Source organism: Ostrea edulis, chromosome 5 (assembly GCF_947568905.1).
Source record: "Ostrea edulis chromosome 5, xbOstEdul1.1, whole genome shotgun sequence".
Taxonomy (NCBI): Eukaryota; Metazoa; Mollusca; class Bivalvia; order Ostreida; family Ostreidae; genus Ostrea; species Ostrea edulis.
This window is the reverse complement of record NC_079168.1, coordinates 46,100,433-46,123,424: the sequence shown is the minus strand read 5'-3', so window position 1 is coordinate 46,123,424 and position 22,992 is coordinate 46,100,433. Positions and strand designations below refer to the sequence as shown.

General features: G+C 34.9%; 2 protein-coding genes across 2 annotated transcripts in view; one reads left to right on the top strand and one right to left on the bottom strand.

The window, feature by feature from the left end:
- The first annotated feature begins 3,712 nt into the window (after positions 1-3,712).
- On the top strand, positions 3,713-16,085 carry LOC125651461 (uncharacterized). The gene is made up of 6 exons (XM_048880059.2): positions 3,713-4,372; positions 9,122-9,266; positions 9,523-10,018; positions 10,110-10,228; positions 11,582-11,728; positions 15,823-16,085. The coding sequence occupies exons 1-6, from the start codon at positions 4,265-4,267 to the stop codon at positions 16,077-16,079; spliced, it is 1,272 nt and encodes a 423-aa protein (XP_048736016.2). The 5' UTR covers positions 3,713-4,264; the 3' UTR covers positions 16,080-16,085.
- Positions 16,086-16,299: 214 nt separating this feature from the next.
- LOC125651462 (oligoribonuclease, mitochondrial-like) overlaps positions 16,300-22,992 on the bottom strand; it is a 12,694-nt gene continuing 6,001 nt past the window's right edge. Inside the window, exons 4-6 of the mRNA XM_048880060.2 lie at positions 21,485-21,705; positions 16,735-16,788; positions 16,300-16,381 (exon numbers count right to left, since the gene is read on the bottom strand). Of these exons, the coding sequence (XP_048736017.2) occupies positions 16,315-16,381; positions 16,735-16,788; positions 21,485-21,705 (342 nt within the window). The 3' untranslated portion in view covers positions 16,300-16,314. The remainder of the gene's footprint in view (positions 16,382-16,734; positions 16,789-21,484; positions 21,706-22,992) is intronic.

The window sequence follows — 22,992 nt, the reverse complement described above, 5'->3', positions numbered from 1 at the left end:
AAATCTTTAACCTCATGGACAAGATGGAGTGGTTCGGTGAATTAAAATGCTTGTAAAGAAGTTGGTTACAACCATTATTTATCTGAAATCTTTACCCCATTATTGTTTTATTAAGTGAACCCTTAGTTTCTCCCACATAAATTAAGCCACATAAGCTACACTCAATAGTGTAGACAACGTTAGAAGATTTACAAGTCAAATTATCAAAAGTTTTGGTACAGAAACTACGTCCAGTGAGATTACTACTAAATGGATTTCTAGTGATCAGTATATCACAAGTTTTACAATTATTTACAGAATATTTTGAGATCGAGCACATAGGATCTGAAAAGGAATCATCAAAAATATATCTTAAAGGAACATAACAGTCTTTGGGTATAAGAATGTTGGTTTCTGTACCAAAGCTGACAATTTGACGATTGTACACAAGACAAATCTTTGATATCTCGAACGGTAATCCGAGGGACACCAACCGATCTGTCCTCGTATATTTTATGTAGTGTCCAAATCATCTTTTGGGAGATGGTTGGTGTTGTCCTTTATATATGTAATAGTGTTCGGAATTTTCTTTTTCACCTTGAGGGTCAAATAGGGTGGGAAAACAACGATCTTACAGAGCTTGTTCTGTACAGTTACAATATAATTGTTAAGGTATTAAAACTATTACCAGAATAAATGTCGGTGTGAAACATTATAGTTCATACCCTCATGAATTAAAATCAAATTTATTTCTTGTATTCATATTCTACTTTCTATCGGAATTCCCAATTCTATATTTGCAAAGTAGTTCTGTATTCATACCCAAATTGTTTACAACTGCAGAGCGTTCAAGAAATGTATATCATTACAATTTGTAATTTTTTTTTTATTGAAAATGCAAATATTAAATGTTATGAGCACTTTCACTACATTAACCACTATAATACCCCTGTTGTATCAACATTCTTAACCCAAGAGGCCATAATGTCAAAGTTACGTAACCAGTATACAGTTACTTTTAAAGAATACGATTTAAAAAAAAGAAGAAGAAAATAACAGATTTTCACTGTATGAAAGGTGAAGATAACGAACAGTGATCAATCTCATAACTCTTAAAAGCAATACAAAATAGATAGTTGGGCAAACACGGACCCCTGGACACACAGGAGTATGAGTCATAAAGCCTACTCGGGTATCAGAACCCCAGATAATTTTGGTACAGACTTTTCTTCGCATGTGTACCATATGAACCATAAAGCTCACCCTAGCACCAGAACCCTTGACCCAGTGCCATGAATTTCACAATACATGTATTTGTAAGGCTGTTATTTTCATTGTACCTATATTATCATTTTCTGTGCCTAATGTCCAGGAGTTGAGATGAAAAGATTACATCATCTTCAATTTTGTTGCCCCCAGAGTCAGGCTCCAGGGGTACAGTGACTGGAATTTACAATCTAGTTCCTCTTACCCCAAAGATGTTCCATACAAACGTTGCTACAGAATGGCAATATACTTACAGAGAAAAGGATTGGTTATGTTCAAATGTTAACGGATGACGACGGACGATCCTCAATGCCATTGAAGTAACCCAACATTTAAGAAATACATACACTTTTTTGTTGTTGTTTATCAACTGCCACATCAACTCAATTGACTATTTATACCCGCCCTTACTAAAGAAAGTTCGGGTATATTGTTGTTACCCGATGGGGGTTTAAAAAAAATCTCGTTCCCAGAACTCCTCATACATTTTACGTAGCTCTTTTGGAAGATGATTGGTGGTGTCCTGTAGATGTGCTATAAGGTTTCAGAATTTAAATTTTCACCCTAGGGACCAATTGTGGGTTGAAAACGACGTTTATCTAAAGAAAAAATGAGTTCCCAGAACTCCTCTTATAATCTATGCAGTGTCCAAATCATCTTTTGGGAGATGGTTGGTGTTGTCCTTTAGATATGCAATAAGTTTTCGAATTTTTTTTTCATCTTGAGTGTCAAATAGGGTGGGGAAACAACGAAACAAAATCTGGTGCTCAGTGCATTGTATCATTTGCAACAAGAATATATTTGCTTTAAAGGTTGGAATTTCAACCATTTTTAAAGATATTTGAACAATCGAAAAACGATGAGGGTTGGGATAACCTCGGGGTACTTGCCCATCAGAATACTCGATGCATCTTGATTTGTACAAGTGTGATTTAAGATCAGGATATCAATCGTTTTCAATATATTTCAACAATTATGAAATAGGGTTTGGGATGACCACAGGGCACTTGCCCAACAGAATACTCAATGCATCGACATATATACAGCAAGACTATATAGGGTATGTTATATCATTATGGGAGTTATAATGGTTTCTTTGCTAGTCACACAAGTATAGGACGGGATGTGTATTACTGTCTGATGACTATGTAGCGCCAAATTAACATAAATTCAAATAATTGAAGATATCTTCAATTATTTGAAGATATCATCAATTCAATTATTGCTCTCTTTAAAGAGAGCATCAATTGAATTAATGCGCGCTTCAATTCAATTAATGAGAGCAATAATTGATTTAATGCTCGCATTAATTCAATGATTGCCCTCTTCAATTCAATTGAGGAGAGCATCAATTTCGTAGAAATATTGCTCACAATAATTAAATTAGAGTTCGGTATAAATAATTTGATGATCTCTTTAATTCAATTGAAGATATCTTTTAATTGTTTACAATGCTTTTGTATAAAAAATTGATGCGCACATCAATTCTTTTAAAGAGAGCAACAATTCAATTAGAGATCATTAATTTCAATTGTGGATATGTTGAATTGAAGATATCTTTAATTATATAGTTTCTCTTTCTAAAAGAATTATTGCTCTCTTCAAATGAATTAAAGATATCATTAATTCAATTGAAGAGAGCAACAATTGAATTAATTCAATTAAATTATTAATTCAATTGAAGAGAGCAATAATTGAATAAATTCAATTCAATTATTGCTCTCATCAATTGATTTAATGCGCGCAGTATATAAATTATTGCTCTCTTCAACTGAATTGTAGCGCGCATTAATTCAATTGTTGATATCCTTAATTCATTTGAAGAGATCATTAATTCAATTAAAGCGCGAATCAATTCAGCAGAAGAATTAATGCTATCATTAATTTAATTAATGCGCGCAATAATTCAGAATTGACGATAACATTAATTATTTGAAGAGATCTTTAATTAAATTGTTGCGCGCATTAAATGAATTGATGATATCTTCAAATAATTGAAGATACCTTCATTTATTCAAGTTTATGTTAATTTGGCGCTCCGTAGACGACAGCATCTAGCTATTCTATTGAAATAGAATTTCTATCATTTTTCAACAATGATTCTAAATAATACATTACAATTAATTTTTAACCAAAAACTTCAGTTTAAAAACTAATTTAAAATATCTTTAAAGTAAGACGATTATCATGATTATAAGAGTCAATTTAAATAAAATTGACATTATGAAATACTTTCAAAATCCAGTTCTACAATATACCGTGTGGTTTATGCAATTCCCATAAACCAGTGATTTGATTGGCTACCTAACATGGCTACACCAACGAACGATATCATTTGAAGCCATGAGTTATTGGCTCCCACGAGGTGTTAATGAATTTTGGACACACATTTTGGGGGGAAATGTTAGGTTTTTTGGTTTGTTTTTTTTGGTTTTTTTGTTGTTTTTTTTTTACATTATTTGAGACAACGATGCAAGAACACAGCGATATAAGATCTCTACCATGGTCAGAAAAAAGACGTAAATCGAAAAATGGGTTTATCTGTAGCTTGTAGTCTGTCCCAATATTTTCCCAGAGAGCTACAGATCTGCAGCTAACTGCTGAGCTATAAGTAGTTAGACGACGAAAACATGTGCTTCGAAGGAAGTCAGCTATTGTGATGATGTTTAATTCACCATAAATTCAGGTACGCGTCCCAAATATTATGTAAATCCAGTGTATGGCAAGGTCAGCAGTGCAGCACTTTTACTGAGACTTCAGGAATATTTCAATCAGTTTAGATTAATATTAACAGGTCATCCTTAGCCAATATAAATTAAAAATGTGCATACCTACATATTTACACACACATATACTGGTATACTTGTATGATATACATGTATAGATTTTCGTGATATTTAGTCAAATGTGGTATCTCATATCTTCTTATCGCGATCCTCTTACTTTTTGACCTCATTTTCTCTTTTCTTTGCCTGTTCTACACGTGAATTCTCTAAAGAAACAACAAGATACGATACTCATGTTTGATCTATGTGTTGTTGGCGCGGGGCTGGCTGGATCCGCTGCAGCGAAGCATGCGTCCAAGTTTTCTCGGGTTTGTTTAGTTGGCCCGGATGAACCTAACAAGGTGAGCATCAACTCAAGATTCTCGTTTAAGTCAAACTGCTTAATTTTCTTTTAGTCAGTATATATGTTTGTCTTCCTTTTTTAAACACGAAAAAAATAACAATCAACTGGGTCGACTCTAATGTTGTGGCTTCAAATTGATGAAAATGATATGGAAACAATCCACAAGCTTTATAAAGGCTTTTCTACATGGATACTTTAAGACAGTAGTAACATTTCAAATCTTTTCTTTACAAAAAATAGCACGATTGGACTGCAAATGAAAAAAATAATAACGAAATTGGCTCCTTTCAATTTACATTCTTCCTAACTAAACTTCATTGTTCCATGAAACAAATTATATCTAGCATCATATCTTTTGATGAATGTTTAGAGAAAACATTTGAAGCAGTATTATTATACCTCAACTGATTTCTCACTATATAAATGTAAATGGACATATTTTGCCGATTCACTGAAAATCACCGTAAAATGACTGATTTCCTCAAGAAAGGTGCGACAGTTCGATGAACCGATACACACCTATTCAGCAACTTCATTTTATCTTATGAAAAGTTCTGATATGTTTTGAATGGATTAATTAATATTCTGTGTAAATGGAATCACAAATTATAAGAACCAATTTACGGTAGCAAACTACAACGGCTCCGCTGATCCATGTTTTAAACATTGTTATACCAATATGATACGTGGTGTCCTGTAGATATACATATAAGTTTCGGAATTTTCCATTTCATCCTGGGGGTCTGAAGAAAAAAAAACCCAACTGGTTCCCAGAACTCCTCATGCATTTTACGCAATAGCTAATTCATCTTTTGGAAGATGATTGATGGTGTCCTGTGCAATAATGTTTCAGAATTCTCATTTTCACCCTGGGGGCCAATATCAAACAAGGACTGTAATATGTGAAGCATAGGCATGTGTTTCTAACAGAAACTTAATAGTCAAAATGTGTATTAAAACATTCTTTTAATCTTGAAACGTGCAAATATTTCTTTATAAAGTTTTCTTGCTAGAGTTGTTATGATATGTAGGCCTAATGAATATTCAATATTTATAGCTTTATCTTTTAACCTCAGAATTAAAGGGGCATGGTCACGATTTGAACTGAAAATTTTCCTATTTCCCCCACATTTTTATTGTTTACAATACTTAAGTAAGGTATTTCTAGTGGTCAGCAAAACTGTTATTGTCAGTTGCTGAGTAACAAATCTTTTGTTATGTAAACAAGGTTTGTTCCATATTTTTGTCTACATAGAGATCCATTAATAGAAAATATGTTTAAAACAAAATGAGATGTGACAAACATTAGAAATCGTTTAAATGTGTTCAGAATTAATTTGCAAATTGAAAAATCTGCTTTAAACGAAACTTTTACTAGTATATTTTTAACCTATGTAAGCAAAAACATAACACGAGCCTTGTTTACATAACAAAGAATTGTGAACTCTGTGAAAAGTGAAGACAGCGAACGGTGATCAATCTCACAACTCCCACAAGGAATACAAAATAGAGAGTTTAGCAAACACGAACCCCTGGATATACTAAAAGTGGGATCAGATGCCTAAGAGGAGTAAGCAACCCCCTGTCAACCGGTCACAACCGCCGTGTGTCCTATATCTTGATCAGGTAAACGAAGTAATCCATATTCAAAAACAGTGTGTCAAGAACGGCTTGAAAATCGGTATGAAACACACCAAGCAGCATTTGACCCAATGATAGGATGTATTGGCAAACTAGATCATTTTATCGACCATAGAATTTGCGAAATGCTGACTTTAAACAAGGATGTTGAAACCCGTGTAACATCAACTTGTATGTCAGTAGCCTGCCTCGATCTAAAAACTGATCATACGCAGAACAAGCTCTTGCGTATCGAATCAGTTGAGAGATATAAGCACCATATGCAAGTGATAATGGAATGTTGCTACATGTACATAAATGTGGGAAGTTAACAATGGAGAAGCTAAAATAATCCCGTTTGTCATGAAGTTGAGTTGTTAGTTTGTCGTTAATATTTATTTTCAATAAAATATCTAAGTACGAAGCAGATGAAGAGGACTCTGTGGTGTCTTTTATTTCGAGTTCAAGGGCGATATTTCGAATCGACATATGACTGACAAGAGTACCGCAAACAGTACAATATACGCCCGTCGGACAGTGAAATTCAACCTGGAAGCATATTGTGCACTTTGAATTAATACAACACACATTCTGAATAGAAAAGTCTCTAAGTGGGTCATGGTGCACCAATCCATCTGACATGTGAACTGATTATATATTTCTCCGAGAGTGAGGTTGAAACAAAATGTTGGTTCAATATCTATCTATGATGATTAAAAGTCCAGGAAACTATTTGCTCTACTTTTAGCCCTAAAGTAGGTCATGGTACACCAATTAAGTTGAAATGTGAACTGATTATGTATTTCTCTGAAAGGGAGGTTGTGACTAAATTTCAGAGCAATACCTGTGACATACCAAAAACAATCTGGAAAACTGTTTGACCTACTTCTACCCCTAAAGTACTGTAGGTCATTGTGCGCCAATCCAGCTGAAATGTTCACTGCACTTGTCTTCCTCCGAGAGGAAGCCTTTGACTATATGTAACCGAGCAGGAAGGCAGATGTTGGTTTTATTAATTTATTCAGTAGAAAATAAAGACATTCACCTACAATAACAGATAGATAATATTACAAATCAAGAAAGAAAAACATAAGTGAAATATGACAATTGTAAATTGCACCCACAGTAAACGTTTTAGAAGCATACTATACTTTACAAAAATATGTGCATGTGTTCTGTAAATAATTTAGATTAAGATCTTACAGACTCATATAATCATTATGACTTTGAAAGCAAAATTACAGTAAAGTAAAGAACTTGCAATCAAAATAATTACGTATATCGGTTCTTTATATGGAAATGAAACATATACTTTAATATAGAAATAACATACCATAAGATGCGGAAGATATCAGCTGGTTGTAACTCTTCAAAACGTATTACTGCTCTAACTACATAGGTAAGCGCGGTAGATTTATACATATACTGAAATACTATTATTGGATAAAGAAATATGAAATGACCAATGAAATCAAAGAACCAATGAAATAACAGAATAAAACTTTACTCAGCCAACTCAATCCAGATGCGCAATTGAACTTACGGTAAAGTGAATTTTAAGATTGTATTTAGCAAAACGATCAATGAAAAATATCAAAACGAATAAATACATATAGAAATTCATATTTATACTATCACATATATATCAGGGCAATATCTGTATCCGTAATGAAAAAAAAAAGCCCGGAAAACTGTCTGACCTATTTTTAGTCCAACCGTAAATCAAGGATGGACCAATCCAGCTGAAATGAAAACTGAACTGGTATTCCTCTGAGAGGAAGCCTTTGACTAAATATCAGGGCAATATCTGTATCCATAATGAAAAAAAGCCCGGAATACTGTTTGACCTATTTTTTCCCAAAAAGTAGGTCAAGGATGGACCAATCCAGTTGAAATGCAAACTGAACTTGAATTCCTCCAAGAGGAAATCTTTGACTAAATTCAAGGGCAATATCTGTATCCATAATGAAAAAAAGCCCGAAAAACTTTGACCTACTTGTAGTCCTTAGGTCACAGACGGACGGACCTATCCAGCTGAAATGCAAACTCAACTCTGAAAGGAAGCTTATGTGTAAATTTCAGGGCAATATCTGTATCTGCAACGAAAAAAGTCCAGAAAACTGTTTGACCTACTCACAGCCCTAAAGTAGGTCAAGGATGGACCAATCCAGCTGAAATGCAAACTCACTCTTACAATTCTTGAGGGAGTTATTGTGACCAAATTTCAAAGTTGTACATGCATCCGTTACGGAACAAAAGTCCGGAAAACATGACCCGGGACGGATGGACGGACAGCGCCATAAAATAATACGTCCCGTCTAATGACAGGCGTATAAAAATGATTATCGTTAATAGATAAAACGTTGTCGATATATCTAAATGTCGCGTTGAAGGCCACAGCAAGAGATTTTTTTCTTCTCATGTAGAACCTTTTAAATAAATTCTGCCTCGTAAGAATATAAAAACGGTTTTTGCGGTCTCATCCCCATGTAGTCGCCTCGATCTTACGGCAAGCAAGGGTTACTGAGGACCTATTCTTACCTGGATCCCCACGAGACTCGTGTCCATGAGAATTCCAACAGATTGTTGGAAAACCTGATCACCGGAGACTACAAAGATATTGTCAGTGAGGAACGCGAGCATCTTTTTAATATCAACTTCAGAGTCTTAGAATCATAGTGGTGTTTCACAAAGTAATGTTTTGAATGACTGATCACTAGGCATAAATATTTCCTTTTTCCATTTTCGTTGAAGAAGTAACTGTCTTATGTCTTGGTCATTCATTATCTTTACCATTTCATTCGAGTCTGAAATCATTTACAAAAACTGTGAGCATTGTTTGATATAGATTTCCTAAATTATAAGATACAATATCATGCAGTTGGGTGTTTACTTTGTGGAACTTATTTTAAATGCAAACTTTAAAGAAATCTAAAGAGAGAAATAAGTATATATTACAACCATGGAAACATTTTTGATGCAATACAAGGGTAAACCTTAGTCCGTAACACTATCGGATCCCGACCTTACGCATACATGTACATCACATAACTGCCTAGTCGTGATTAGACTTCACTGACTGCATACTCATCAAAGTGTGTATGTATCAATATCATTCCACTTCCAGAAGTGCTCGCCTGATCCGAATAGGGACATATATGGTGGACATTACGATGAAGGCAGAATATACATGCAATCAACCTCCGACCCAGTCTGGGCAAAACTAGCCCAAAGGTCAATACCTAGATACACTGACATCGAGGTGGAATCAGGTAAACTTTGTTGAGCTGTTGTGTTCGTGTTCATGTCATGTAGTTACACTTTTTCTGTCATATACATAGCTTTGTGTTTAAATTCATGATCAATACAATCTAATTAAAATTAGATCCCATGATCCGCTCATATGTGTAGCGACAGTAGATGAGCGGATCATAGGATCTAATTTTAATTAGATTGTGATCAATAATCTTTCAAAGCTAATAAAATTGACAATTAAGATGTTAATTAAAGTTTAGAATTACTACATAGGAATCGATATTGCCAGTGAAGTTGGTTGTTTAATGATTGGCAATCGAGGAGAAGATTACATCACTGCAGTAAAGGACGTCGCTAAAAAAGACAGGATAGGAGCAAAAGTGTTGAGTGGAACAGCGGCTCGCTCTCTGTTTCCCTTTCTGTCAATCCCAGAAGATGACGAGGTGGTGTTCGAAGCACAGTTGGCAGGATACATAAGTCCCAGAAGACTCGTGAAAGCTCAGATAACCATTGCAAAGAAAAATGGATGCCAACATGTGCAAGAGGTTGCTCGAGGCATCTCGCGCGTGGTTCGTGGCGACACCGATATGGTCATGGAAGTGACAACCGATTCTGGGAGAAGAATTCTAGCAAAGAAAGTCCTTGTGGCCACGGGTGCGTTCACAGCTTTTCGTAATCTGTTGGGAAATGGAGTTTCCCCAGACACAAAATTGTATCCACTCGCAGTTACCAAGTTGGAAATCAGTGAAGAAGATGCTAAGAAAATAAGGTAAGTTGCCATTAGGTAGGTATTACTGTATATTGACAAATCAATTTAGACAGTTGCTATCCTATATTGTAAGTTTATTCTATGATTTCAGAACCATGCCGTCGATCCTATATTTCGGGCGAGGTGGCAAGGATTGGACCCAGGACTTCCCTGTGGATCCACGAACACCTGTCGTTTTCTACATGCTTCCTCCAATTCGTTATCCTGATGGTAATCTTCAAACTGTACAAATGTTGAATCCATTCATTTCTATAAAGTCAATAGGAAAAAAGGCGTTGAATATGTCTGCCATGTTGCCTAAGGCTCCTTTGGATACCTCCAAGATACATTTTTCACCGGCAGTGGTGGTCTCCATGTGAGCGAAATATTCTCGAAAGGGACGTTAAACAACAATCAATCAATTTTACTCCCTTAACTAGCAATGTCTTCATAATGTAGTATGTCGGTACTTTCCATAGAATGACACAAGGCGTGATCTAACCTCGAATAAAGTCCTTGTCTCTATTATAAGGTCAGCAGGAAATAGATATTGAATCTATTTACTCCCTTGCCTTGTACTGTTGAAAACTGTAGTTGCCATTATGAATATGACCCGAAAGTTTTGTCATGATTATGAATCATATTCAAGAATTTCAGATAAATGGGGATATATCTGTCATGAAATAAAAGAAATTTAATCCATTTTATAACGTCTTTGCTTTCATCGTTTTCGTAACTTCATCTGTTAGTCCTTCGGATGAGACCGCAAAAACCGAGGCCCCGTGTCACAGCAGGTGTGGTACGATAAAGAACCCTCCCTGCTGAAGGGCCATAAGCGCCGAGCATTGGCCTAAATTTTGCAGCCCTTCACTGGCAATGGTGACGTCTCCGTATGAGTGAAAATTCTTGAGAGGGACGTTAAACAATATACAATCATGAGGACAGATATATATTCTGTCCGTACAGTTACGTTCCCATAAACGTGACTCACATAACGTGGAAGGTTTAAATACAAAATATTTGATTTGTGGGGGCAAGTGATATGGGGACATGCCCCTACCGATAATTTCTAAAAAAAAAAAAAAAAAACCTCGCACAAAATTAAAATGTTGGATAAACTTTTATAGGTGTCCTTATAACTACCTAAGAAAGGTGTTTTGGGGGGGGGGGGGATGCTGAGGGTTACAATAGTATATGTGTCTTATCTCCTAGACATTGTGAAGACATCCTCCCTTTGAACAGGGTTCATCCGGGGGGGGGGGGGGGGGGGGTCATCAACTTGCCAGCGTGAAAGATTTATCTCTGAGGTCTCGGAATTTCTAATTTCGGCATCTAATATCTTGCCAGTGTGAAAGATTTATCTGAGGTCTCGGAATTATTTCTAATTTCGGCATCTAATATCTAATTCTTCAAAAGCTTTCCAGGTCGATACAAATATTCCAATGTCAAACATTTGGACATGTATACTCGTTTTCGAGCACACACGTCTTATGCCTGGTTGAAAACGATATCATCTTTGTACCAGAATCACTAAATCAATTTAACTTTTCTTAATGGTTTTATATTTGCGTTACTTTATTGAAGGTAAATACTACATAAAACTTGGCCACTCTCACGACTCGATCCCAAAGCTACTGCACACCAGACAGCAGATGAAGCAGTGGTTTGATCACGGACCCGATGCACGGCTTACTCGGCAAATGGCTGACATGATACTAAGCGTAGTACAAGGTAACGAATGGATATAGATGTAGGGGGAGCATGGTGTTTGTGTGGTTCAACCTGCCAAAAGTACACCTACAGTACCATAATAATAGTACACCTACAGTACCATAATAAAAGTACATTTACAATACCACAATAAAAGTACATCTACAGTACCATAATAAAAGTACACCTACAGTACCATAATAAAAGTACATCTACAGTACCATAATAAAAGTACACCTACAGTACCATAATAAAAGTACATTTATAGTACCATAATAAAAGTACATCTACAGTACCATAATAAAAATACATCTACAGTACCATAATAAAAGTACACCTACAGTACCATAATAAAAGTACATCTGCAGTACCATAATAGTAGTACATCTACAGTACCGTAATAATAGTACATCTGCAGTACCATAATAATAGTACATCTACAGTACCGTAATAAAAGTACACCTACAGTACCATAATAAAAGAAAGGGCACGATATTCAAGTCACACAAGTGTAAATGTACAAAAAAACTTGTAATATTTAGCAATGGTGGAAGTACGACGTCGGAGAAACATGGATATATAATGGTAGTAAAGTTGATACTGTGGATCAATTTTCAAATAACTTAAGAATATTGTCAAATTAAAACGGTATTTTTTTTTTTATCAAAGCATAAACGTTGTGCAACACAGGGTAACAAAGCAATGTTTACTATCTATAGCAAAATACAAGATTTAAATTTCAATGTTGAGATCCAACTTTATAGTGTGTTTGATATTTTATATTAAAACTATGCTAAACTACCTTGCAGAAACATGGGGATTTCATAAAGGTCAAGAAGTTGAAAAAGTACAAGTTTTGTAAAAAAAAAAAAAAAAAAAAAACACAAAAAAAAAAAAAAAAAAAAAAAAAAAAAAAAAAAAAAGCGTGTTAGGTGTAAAGAATAGTTTATTAGGAATTAGGTAGAAGCCCACTTGAAATGGATAGGAAGCGTAAAAAAATTTAAGTATTGTTAAAAAATACGACAGAGTAACAACTGAACATATAATAAGAGAATATTACCACGATATGATAAAGAACAATGATGCATGCACTATAAATATCAAGAAGGAAATGTAATCAGAGGGACAGTGTAATTTTAGAAACAATATATGACAGAACGTGTCGTGTAGTTATTACTGAAATATGCGGATCGCATTTAAAAAGTTTCGTCTGCTAATGTACTGTACTCATATAAAATATATAATACCATGTAACACTATGTATATATGTGTGTGGCTAACAACACTTGCATGTGCTTTAGTGCCAATAATTGAATTGAATAATAAAAAAAAGTAATTAAATGTTTAAGAAATAAAGATCGAATTTTCGCGTATATTGCAGGAAAACCTCCTTGTTCTCGAAATGTTGTTTTGAAATATAAAAGCCGAGACAATGAGGTTATCCTGCAATATACAACTTTATTTCTATTCTACTATGGCAGTCGATCGTTACAAATTAGGTCACTGTGACGTCATGGCAGTTTCCGAAACAGATTAGGCCTACATGTTTTTTTCTTTCTTTTTTTCTATTTGCTGAGGAATAATGAGATTGTAGAGGTATTCTAGATCTATTTTGAAAAATATTTCAAGTATTTAATTTGATGTCTCAATGGTTTGAAATTAAGCAAGGTGTTCGACAAGGCGGTGTATTGTCTGGATTTTTATATTGTGTTTTCATTAATGATTTATTAAATTACTTAGAAAGTGTAAGCAGTAATTTCGGTGTGTACAATGTAAAGTCAACAAACCCGACATTAGCTGACGACATTGCATGCTTAAGTTCAAGTCCAACTAGCTTACAAAAAATGTTAAACGTTGCATTTAAGTATTCATGTTTATGGCGCTTTTCTTTTAACGCTCAAAAGTCTAGCGTAGTTATATTTGGTAAGGGTAGACCCCCAACACAGCAAACTTGGAAATTAGGTGATGATGAAATCTTGATCAATGATAGTTACAAACATTTGGGTATTATTCAACATTCTCGATTCAAAACCATTGACCGGACAACGGACAGCTGTAACAAAGGCAGGAAGGCTTACTTTGCAATACGGAATGATTTGTCCCACAACACAAACCCTTTAACTCTTGTTAAACTCTACCGGAAAATAGTATTACCTACCGTATTGTATGGATGTGAACTGTGGAACAATCTAAAGCAAACAGATTTCCAAATTTTAAACAAATTTCAACATTTTGTGACAAAGGATATTCAAGGCATGAAAATTTCAACAAGATCAGATATGAGTGAGAGCATGATTGGATTACATCCCATCATTTCGGAAATAGACAAAAGAAAATTAGTATTTTTTGGAAAGCTGTGTAAACTTGACACTAACTCTCTGTCAACGAACATTTTCTTATTTAGATTATATGACCTTTTGCAGGGTGACATCAAACAATTTTCTGGATTTCTAAAAGATATATACGAAATTTTAATCAAATACAACTTACTACAATATTTACGATCATTTGTTGAAGTTGGTCAATTCCCTGGGAAAAAAGATTGGAAATATATAGTTAAACAGTCGATTCATCACCAACATACGGAGGAATGGAGAAATCGCATGGAAGCCGATCCAGACTTCCGAATATTTAAAATTTTCCACAACATAATCTCTCCTATTAAACTCTGGAAATTTGACTTTTCATTTGATGAAGTTCCACTCATTAGATTCCTAGCTAAACTCTGGACCATTCCACCCATTTCTTTAGGCCAAACCTGCAGAGTGTGTCAGGAGACGTACGACAACCAGTATCAACATGCTGTGTTGGGGTGTCCATCCACAACTTGCATAAGAGATTCTTTCTTTGACAACCTAATTAATAATTTCGATGTCCATTTATATGTAGAGCTTTCGCAGCTCAGTGAAGATATTTTATATTACTTGGAGGAGTAGAACCCACAATATTATTAGAGAAAGAGAGCAAAAAAGAATTTATTTGTCTTTGTGCAAAATTTGTGTGTGGAGCCACCGCGTGCTATAATAGAGCCTTGTCGCAAAATTTAGAGTACAACTAAAAGTATAATTATGTAAACATTTATCCATGTACATACGTTTTCTTTGTTATAATTTTCTATCTCTGTTCTTTTTATATATATATATATTATCATTTTGATTTTCTTTATGTATTCTAAATATATGTAAATGTTACAACATGAAATCTCCGCAAGGGGGAAATAAAGATTGAATGAATGAATCAACTGCATCGAATACACAGCCCAAGAAAAATTGTCTGTGCATCGACATGTTTACATGTGTATCGATTTCTGAATGCAGACAATTGATTATATACTGAATAACAAATGTTCTTCAATCATTTATGAATTTGCTTTTCAAATATATTGATTGATTTTTATACTTATAAAACTGAATTATGAGTTTGTATTAGTAAAATACGAAGTGCAAGCGAGATGAGTATCAATTTTCTCATAATCAGTTATTAAGAATAAAGGTATATCGCAGAATAATGACCGCGGCATTCCTATGATCTTTGCAATAACTGTGGTAGAATTGAAAAAATACAAAACACGCCTGTCCCTTGTATTGGCGCAGATAAGGGCCTCGCAATCTCGATCCACTATAATATTGCACATGGATCATAGCCGCGGCCTATTTCCTGATGTTCAGTAATTAACTTGCAATCATTAACCTTTTCATGTATTATTTAGTACAGTTTGGAACTTATAAAGCTAAAGCCCCAGCGAATGTTACTTATTTCACATCGTAAAATAGAAACTGGTATTTTGATCTGTAGTGATAGGATTAAGGGTATATGTTTTTTTTTACTATAAAGTTATGTTCACCTGTACAACGACTGTATTAAAGCTTTTACACTGAATGAAATTTTTGATACTTTGTAACCTTGTACTTTTTTATGTAATACTTTGATAATATATATGATTTGTACTAATTATGTAAGCCTGTAACCAATTTGGAAAATGAAAACATCATAAATCCCGTCCTGGGCTTGATTGGAGGCCATCTGTGCTAAGTGCATTATAAGTGTATTGGAACAATTTCCTTACGAAAATTCAGAATCTATATGATGCGATGAGAAATTTCATTTATTTACAGATATAAAGGTACTCTCCTACCATGGTGACAGTTGCGTGGTTGACGTTGCCCCTAGCAACCGACCCTACATCGACAAAATTCACGACCAGATGGGAATAGCTATAGGAGGAAATGGGTACGCAGCAAAGTCTAGTGACGAAATCGGAAGACTGGCTGTGGAACTGCTGATGAATGGGAAATGGGATATTGAGCTTCCTCGTAGTTTATTTCATGTAAAGCTAAAATCAGGCTATGGGACATCTTGTAGTAAACTGTGAAAGATCGATTCTTTTTGTCAATTTCTATACCAGGATTTTTAAATGCAACAGCCATGCACAGGGGCTTGTGTAGAAAAAACAAGAACCAACCCCCCTTTAGAAAAAATACAAAAATCTGTATTTTTCCTAGGGATTTCTACACAAGCCCCTGTGAGCCATGCATTACATATGACGCATACCTCTGGATCCCCCAGATTAAAAGTGGAAAGAAAATTTTAAATGACATTTTCAAACTTTATTTAAAAATGTTTTTTCTGTAATACTTAAGTTCCTCTATGCTTTCTCTAATATCATCCAAGGCTCTGAAAACAATATTGAAAATAGATTAGTGTTTGTAATTCTTTAGGGTACAGTACTTTGCATCAAGTATTCATTTTCAGTATTTTAAATATGCAAATAACAAAATGCATTTATGAAATTCAAAATTCCCCTGATGATTACTACTTTGATTTCCAACTTCAGTTGGAAAATCCAACAGTCATGCGTTAATGAAAAAGATCAGGGGACACATTCATGGACATGCCCAGATTATCAAAATGTTAAGGAGGAAATACTCTTGGATAATTTAGTCTGATAAAGGTGGGAGCCTGTCCCCTTTCGCACAGGCTTCCTTAATGCCCCTGTCTGTCCACAGGAGTCTTCAAAAACCATTTACCTATGTGTCAATTTTTTCTCTGGGGCACAATCTAGCTCTTTTGGGTACCATCTCCTGAAAAATATAAATATCATGCACCATAGAGAACTAAGAACTTGGAATAATATAGTTCTAACCCCCCTCACACACACACAAACTTACTGTCATGAAAATGAAGTCATGCTAACTTACACTGAGCATTGGTATCATTTTTGTAGATAAATGGAGATGTTTACAAAAAGTATTTAAAGTAAGATTTTTTACCCGAACAAATTAAAAATCTGATCAAAGTCCATCATCCCATCACCATACATCAGTCTGTCACATGTCTGTAAACTTTTCACATTTGTTTTACTTCCTCTCAAGAACCTTAGAGGCAATTCAACCAAACTTAGCAAAAAGCATTCTTGGGAAAAGGGGATTCAAGTTTATTCATGTGAACAGTGAAGATTGTACTTGGAAACAAAAATATCTGAAAAGGTAAATGCGGTTGGATTGAGCCACCATAAGGCCACGTCCTGGAGTGCAAGAGCAAGACTGATGAAGAAAATTCATAATTGATGAGTTAAAAATCATCATCAGAGAGTAATAAAATACATCCATCCATACCTTGTACATTGCTTTAATTTTCATACATTCTCAATTCATTCTGTTTTAACTTTTTTGGCTGCTTTTGCTTTGGATTTCTGTAGTTTTTCTTTTTGACATTAACACAATGTTTCTTTTCAGTGTCAATTTTAAATGCTTTTCACAGTGTTGGTTGTTGTTGTTATATATTGTTTAATGTTCCGCTGGAGAATTATTTACTCATATGGAGATGTCAACATTGCCGGTGAAAGGCTGCAAAATTTAGGCCTATGCTCAACACTTAAAGCCTATGAGCAGGGAGGGATCTTTATCATGCCACACCTGTTGAAACATGAGGCCTTGGTTTTTGCTGTCTCTTCGAAAGGACCGCCCCATTTAGTCGCCTCTTACGACAAGCAAGGGGTACTGAGGACCTATTCTAACCGGGATCCCCACAAGTCTGATGTTGGTAAAATGGTAGTAAAAATTGCACCAAGTTTTCAAAATCTTGCTCTACATGACAATGCATTTTGAATTTCTTAAAAATGTGCAGTTGTAGAAAAGATTTTTGAAAATTGGTCAATTTTTGGCAGTTTTTACCCATCCACTGAGGCCCCGGAAAATGCAGGAGTCCTGAAATTTATAATTTATGTTTCCCTTGTCCCAAAGATGCTAAGATGCTTAATACCAAATTTCAAAAGAATTGGATGGTAGTTATCAAGAAGTTGAAAATGTTCAATTGTTAATGCACGGATGTTGGACACAGACCAATAGCACAAAGGTGACCTAAAAAAAACTGTGTTAATTTCCACTTAATATAGTTTATTAACTTAATCCATAGAGAAAATGTAAATATTGTCATTATTTTAAAGACAAAAACAGATGTACATATCAGCATCAGATAAAAATATCAGTAAAGCTGATGGATGCTTCCTGAAGTGCATGTAAACAATGACTACTTTATATGATGAATGACTTGATAAAGAGATGCTTCTACTTGTAAAGGAAATGTTCAGTGCTCAAACATGTTTCTACTTGTAAAACAAATGTTTAATGCTCAGACTTATGATCACAAGCTTGTTTATGAAAAATTGTTGAAATAGAGACCTTTTTAGCTCTTCTGAGCCAAAGGCTCAAAGAGCTAATGCTATGGCCATTTGTGCGGTGTGCGTAAACTTTTTAGAAAAAGGGCTATAACTCAAGAACCCCTTGGCCAATTTTTTTCAAATTTGTTACAGGGTATCATTGGCCCAAGGGCTTTCATACATACTAAATAAAGGGATGTGACCCTTTAAGAAGGGGAAATAATCAGGAAAATACAAACAAAAGTAGTGGTTGCTAAAAAATCTTCTTCTCAAGAACCACAGGGCAGATTATCACCAAACTTACACATAAGGATGAGGATATGTTGTAAATTAAAAATTGTTCAAGGCATTACCCTGGGGCAAAGGTCATGGTCTCAAGGTCACTTCAAAGTTGACCTAAATTTAAATTTTTTTTAAATTCCTTAAATCTTAGATATTTTAGTCATTATAAGGACTAGGATCATCAAATTTTGACAGTTGATGCATCTTAGGACCTTGTGTCAAGTTGTCTCAAAAGTAGGTCACGGTGACCTACTTTTTGAATTTTGCAGGTATTTATTTTAAAATTAATTTTGATGCATATCTTGGACACTTTGAAGCCTATGATCATCAAAACTTGTCAGTTGGTGGATCATGGTACCTTGAAATGAGTCAACTGAAAAATAGGTCACCGTGACCTACTTTCTGAATTTTATGGCTTATCATTTATAGATATATTTTAAGTTGTTATTTCAAATACCGAGAGGTTTAGAATCATCAAACCTTGTAAGTTGATGCATCTTGAGGCCTTGAAACATATTTATAAAAAAGTAGGTCACAGTGACCTACTTTTTGAATTTTGCAGATATTCAAATTTCACATTTTCAATTTTAGATGCATATTTTGGGCACTGTAAAACCTAGGATCATCAAACTTTGTCAGTTGATGTGTCTTCAGTCTTCGGTTTGTGTCGACCAAAAAGTAGGTCACCGTGACCTACTTTTGGTATTTGACAGCTAAATTACTATATTTCAGACACTATTTGACCTACAATCATCAAACTTTGTCAGTTGATGCATCTTGAGTCTTCGGAGTGTATCGACCAAAAAGTAGGTCACTGTGACCTACTTTTAGCATTTGACAGTTATATTTATATATTTCAGTCACTAATTGACCTACAATCATCAAACTTTGACAGTTGATGCATCTTGGAGTGTGTCGACCAAAAAGTAGGTCACCGTGACCTACTTTTGGAATTTGACGGCTATATTTATATATTTCAAATACTATTTGACCTACAGTCATCAAACTTTGTCAGTTGATGGGTCTTGCATGTTCGAAGGGTTTCGACCAAAAAGTAGGTCAACTTGACCTACTTTTGGAATTGGACACCTATATTTATATATTTCAGATACTATTTGACCTACAGTCATCAAACTTTGTCAGTTGATGCGTCTTGCATGTTCAAAGGGTGTTGACCAAAAAGTAGGTCACCTTGACCTACTTTTGGAATTGGACGGCTATATTTATATATTTCAGATACTATTTGACCTACAGTCATCAAACTTTGTCAGTTGATGGGTCTTGCATGTTCGGAGTTCGCTGACCAGAAAGTAGGTCACCATGACCTACGATTGGAATTTGACAGCTTAATATTTCAATATTCAGATACTAATTGGCTTAAAATCATCAAACTTTGTGAGTTGATATTTCTTGGGTTCTCAAAATGTGTAAACCAAAAAGTAGGTCACATTGACCTACTTTTTTTGAATTCTTAGGATTTAACTAAAGATTTAGAATACTAAGAGGCTAAGAATAGAAATGGTGGGGTTGTACAATTTATCAGAAGAGCGATTCTAGGCCCTTGGGCCTCTTGTTTCATATACATGTACAAGCCATATGTTTTGAGTGGCCTTGACCTTTCATAAATGACCTTGAGTGACCTCTGTCTAAAAGCCATGATCAATAACTGTTGAAATATTGTTGAAATGATGTGTTTTTTCAAATATAAGGCATATGTTTCTGAGTGACCTTGACTATTACAAAATGACCCTGAGTGACCTTTGTTTGAAAGCCATTCAAAAAATGATGAATAACTGTTAAAATATTGTTGAAATGAAGTTTTTTTTTCATATATGAGGTATATGTTCTGAGTGACCTTGACCTTTCAAAAATGAACTTGAGTGACCTTTGTCCAAAAGTCATTTGCACAATAATCAATAAATGTAGAAATGAAGCTTTTTTCATATAAGGCATATGTTCTGAGACAGTGATTTGACCTTGCAAAATGACCTTTGTCCAAAAGTCATTTGCCTATTGTAATATATCTGTAAGGAAAAAGTCTGGAAAACTTTTTAACCTACTTTTAGCACTAAAGTAGATCACAGTGCACCAATCCAGCTGAAATGCAAACTCATTTTTGCGCTTCTTGAGGGAGAAATTGTGACCAAATTTCAACACTTGTAAATGCATCCGTTATGGAAAAAAAGTCCCCCAAAAAATGACCTCCAATGGACACATGGACAGCACCATAACAAAATACATATACGTCCTGTCTGATGACGGTCGTATAAAAAGTCTTCATATCCTAAACTCTTATTTGATAATCCCAATGTAGCAATGACATATTTTTCATAGAGCAAAGCAGAACAACATCATATGGTACAGAATCATAATCTCTTACACACTAATTAAATACATGTATTTCAGCAATTGTATTTTGTAAATAAATGTCAATTTAAGGTTGATACATTTTAGTCCCCCCCCCCCCTTTTGTTGTTAATAATTTTATTTTTGGCAACACTACACAATACATTGATGAGATCCATTTCAAACGCCTATGATTAATTGAGTGAAGCTGATCATGATCATATTTTGTCAACCTTACAGTTACATATTTTCACAAGTACATTTTCTCTGTCATATTTGGTAAAGTAGCATGGTTTACTTTCACCTTGTGCATTCATGCTATTAAAATTAATTCTAATGCAATGGGGAGAGGGGGGGGGGAGAGAGAGAGAGAGAGAGAGAAAATAATCCACACAAGTTCATCATCTCAAGTTAATGAGTTTGTGAGATCAAGAGGGACAGCTGATGGGATTATAGGAGTTCTTCCTGTAATGTAAATCATACTGAAATACCTGCAAAGTTCTTTGATTGAGCTGACATCTATTATTCTATAATGTAGCTGTTTCATAAAATTTGGCATGTACTTCTGAAGAAATGCCTTGTCACAGTGAATACTGTTTCCTGCCAGTGGACAGGAGGAGGGTATAATATGTGGCTCTATAAACTTCATCATTGTTCTTTCTGCCGTATTCAGATCTATCTCACTGTTTCTCACAGCTTCAGTTAAACCTGACTGATGAAAATAAATTGATACCTTGATGCATATTATATATATATATAGCCACTCACAGATAAGAAATCAATAAAATTTGCAAATATATAATGATTTTACATTGGTGCAATCATACTTTAGTGAAATTTTCCCAACATGAATATAATTAAGTACAATCAAAGCTTAACAGACTTTGATGTGCATCATTGTCGATTGAGACTGCATTATGTACAGTGACTATACAAAGTCATTAAAACAAGTCTTATATTTGCAGTGACTCATGGATTAGCAGAAGGCTAGAAAATAAAATACAGCTAGATTAAAATAATTTCCAAATTATGGGGGATAATGAAATTAACACAAGAGGCCCATGGGCCACATCGCTCACCTGAGTCACCTTGACCCATATCTGAAGACTTTCCATATATATTTGCATGTAAAACCTTGGTCCCTATTATGGCCCAAACTACCCTTTGCAAACTTAAATCTACACTATGTCAGAAAGCTTTCATGTAAATGTCAACTTCTTTGGCCCAATGGTTCTTTTAAAGCTTTTTTCTATATTTGTATGTAAAACTTTGACCCCCCCCCCCCCACGGATCATGATTTGAACAAACTTGAATCTGCACTATGTCAGAAAGTTTTCTTGTAAATATCAGCTTTTCTGACTCAGTGGTTATTGAGAAAAAGATTTTAACTATATATTTGTATGTAAAACTTTGATCCCCCTTGTGGCCCCATCCTACCCCCGGAGCCCATGATTTGAAGAAACTTGAATCTGCACTATGTCAGAAAGTTTTCATGTAAAAATCAGCTTTTCTGGCTCAGTGATTCTTGAGAAGAAGATTTTTCCTATATATTTGTATGTAAAACTTTGATCCCCTATTGTGGCCCCATCCAACCCCAGGGGCCCATGATTTGAACAAACTTGAATCTGCGTTATGTCAGGAAGCTTTCATGTAAATCTCAGCTTTTCTGGCTTAGTGGTTCTTGAGAAGAAGATTTTTAAAGTTTTTCCCTATATATTTGTGTGTAAAACTTTGATCCCCCCTTGGGGCCCCATCTTATCCCCGGGGGCCATGATTTGAACAAACTTGAATCTGCACTATGTCAGAAAGTTTTCATGTAAAAATCAGCTTTTCTGGCTTAGTGGTTCTTGAGAAGAAGATTTTTAAAGATTTTTCCTATATATTTGTATGTAAAACTTTGATCTCCTATTGTGGCCCCATCCAACCCCAGGGGCCCATGATTTGAACAAACTTGAATCTGCATTATGTCAGGAAGCTTTCATGTAAATCTCAGCTTTTC

Coding starts and splice junctions, on each gene's coding strand:
- LOC125651461 (XM_048880059.2), top strand. CDS start 4,265: ATGTTTGATCTATGTGTTGTTGGCGCGGGGCTGGCTGGATCCGCTGCA. Junction 9,267..9,522: donor TGACATCGAGGTGGAATCAG/GTAAACTTTGTT, acceptor ATTACTACATAG/GAATCGATATTGCCAGTGAA. Junction 11,729..15,822: donor GATACTAAGCGTAGTACAAG/GTAACGAATGGA, acceptor ATTTATTTACAG/ATATAAAGGTACTCTCCTAC.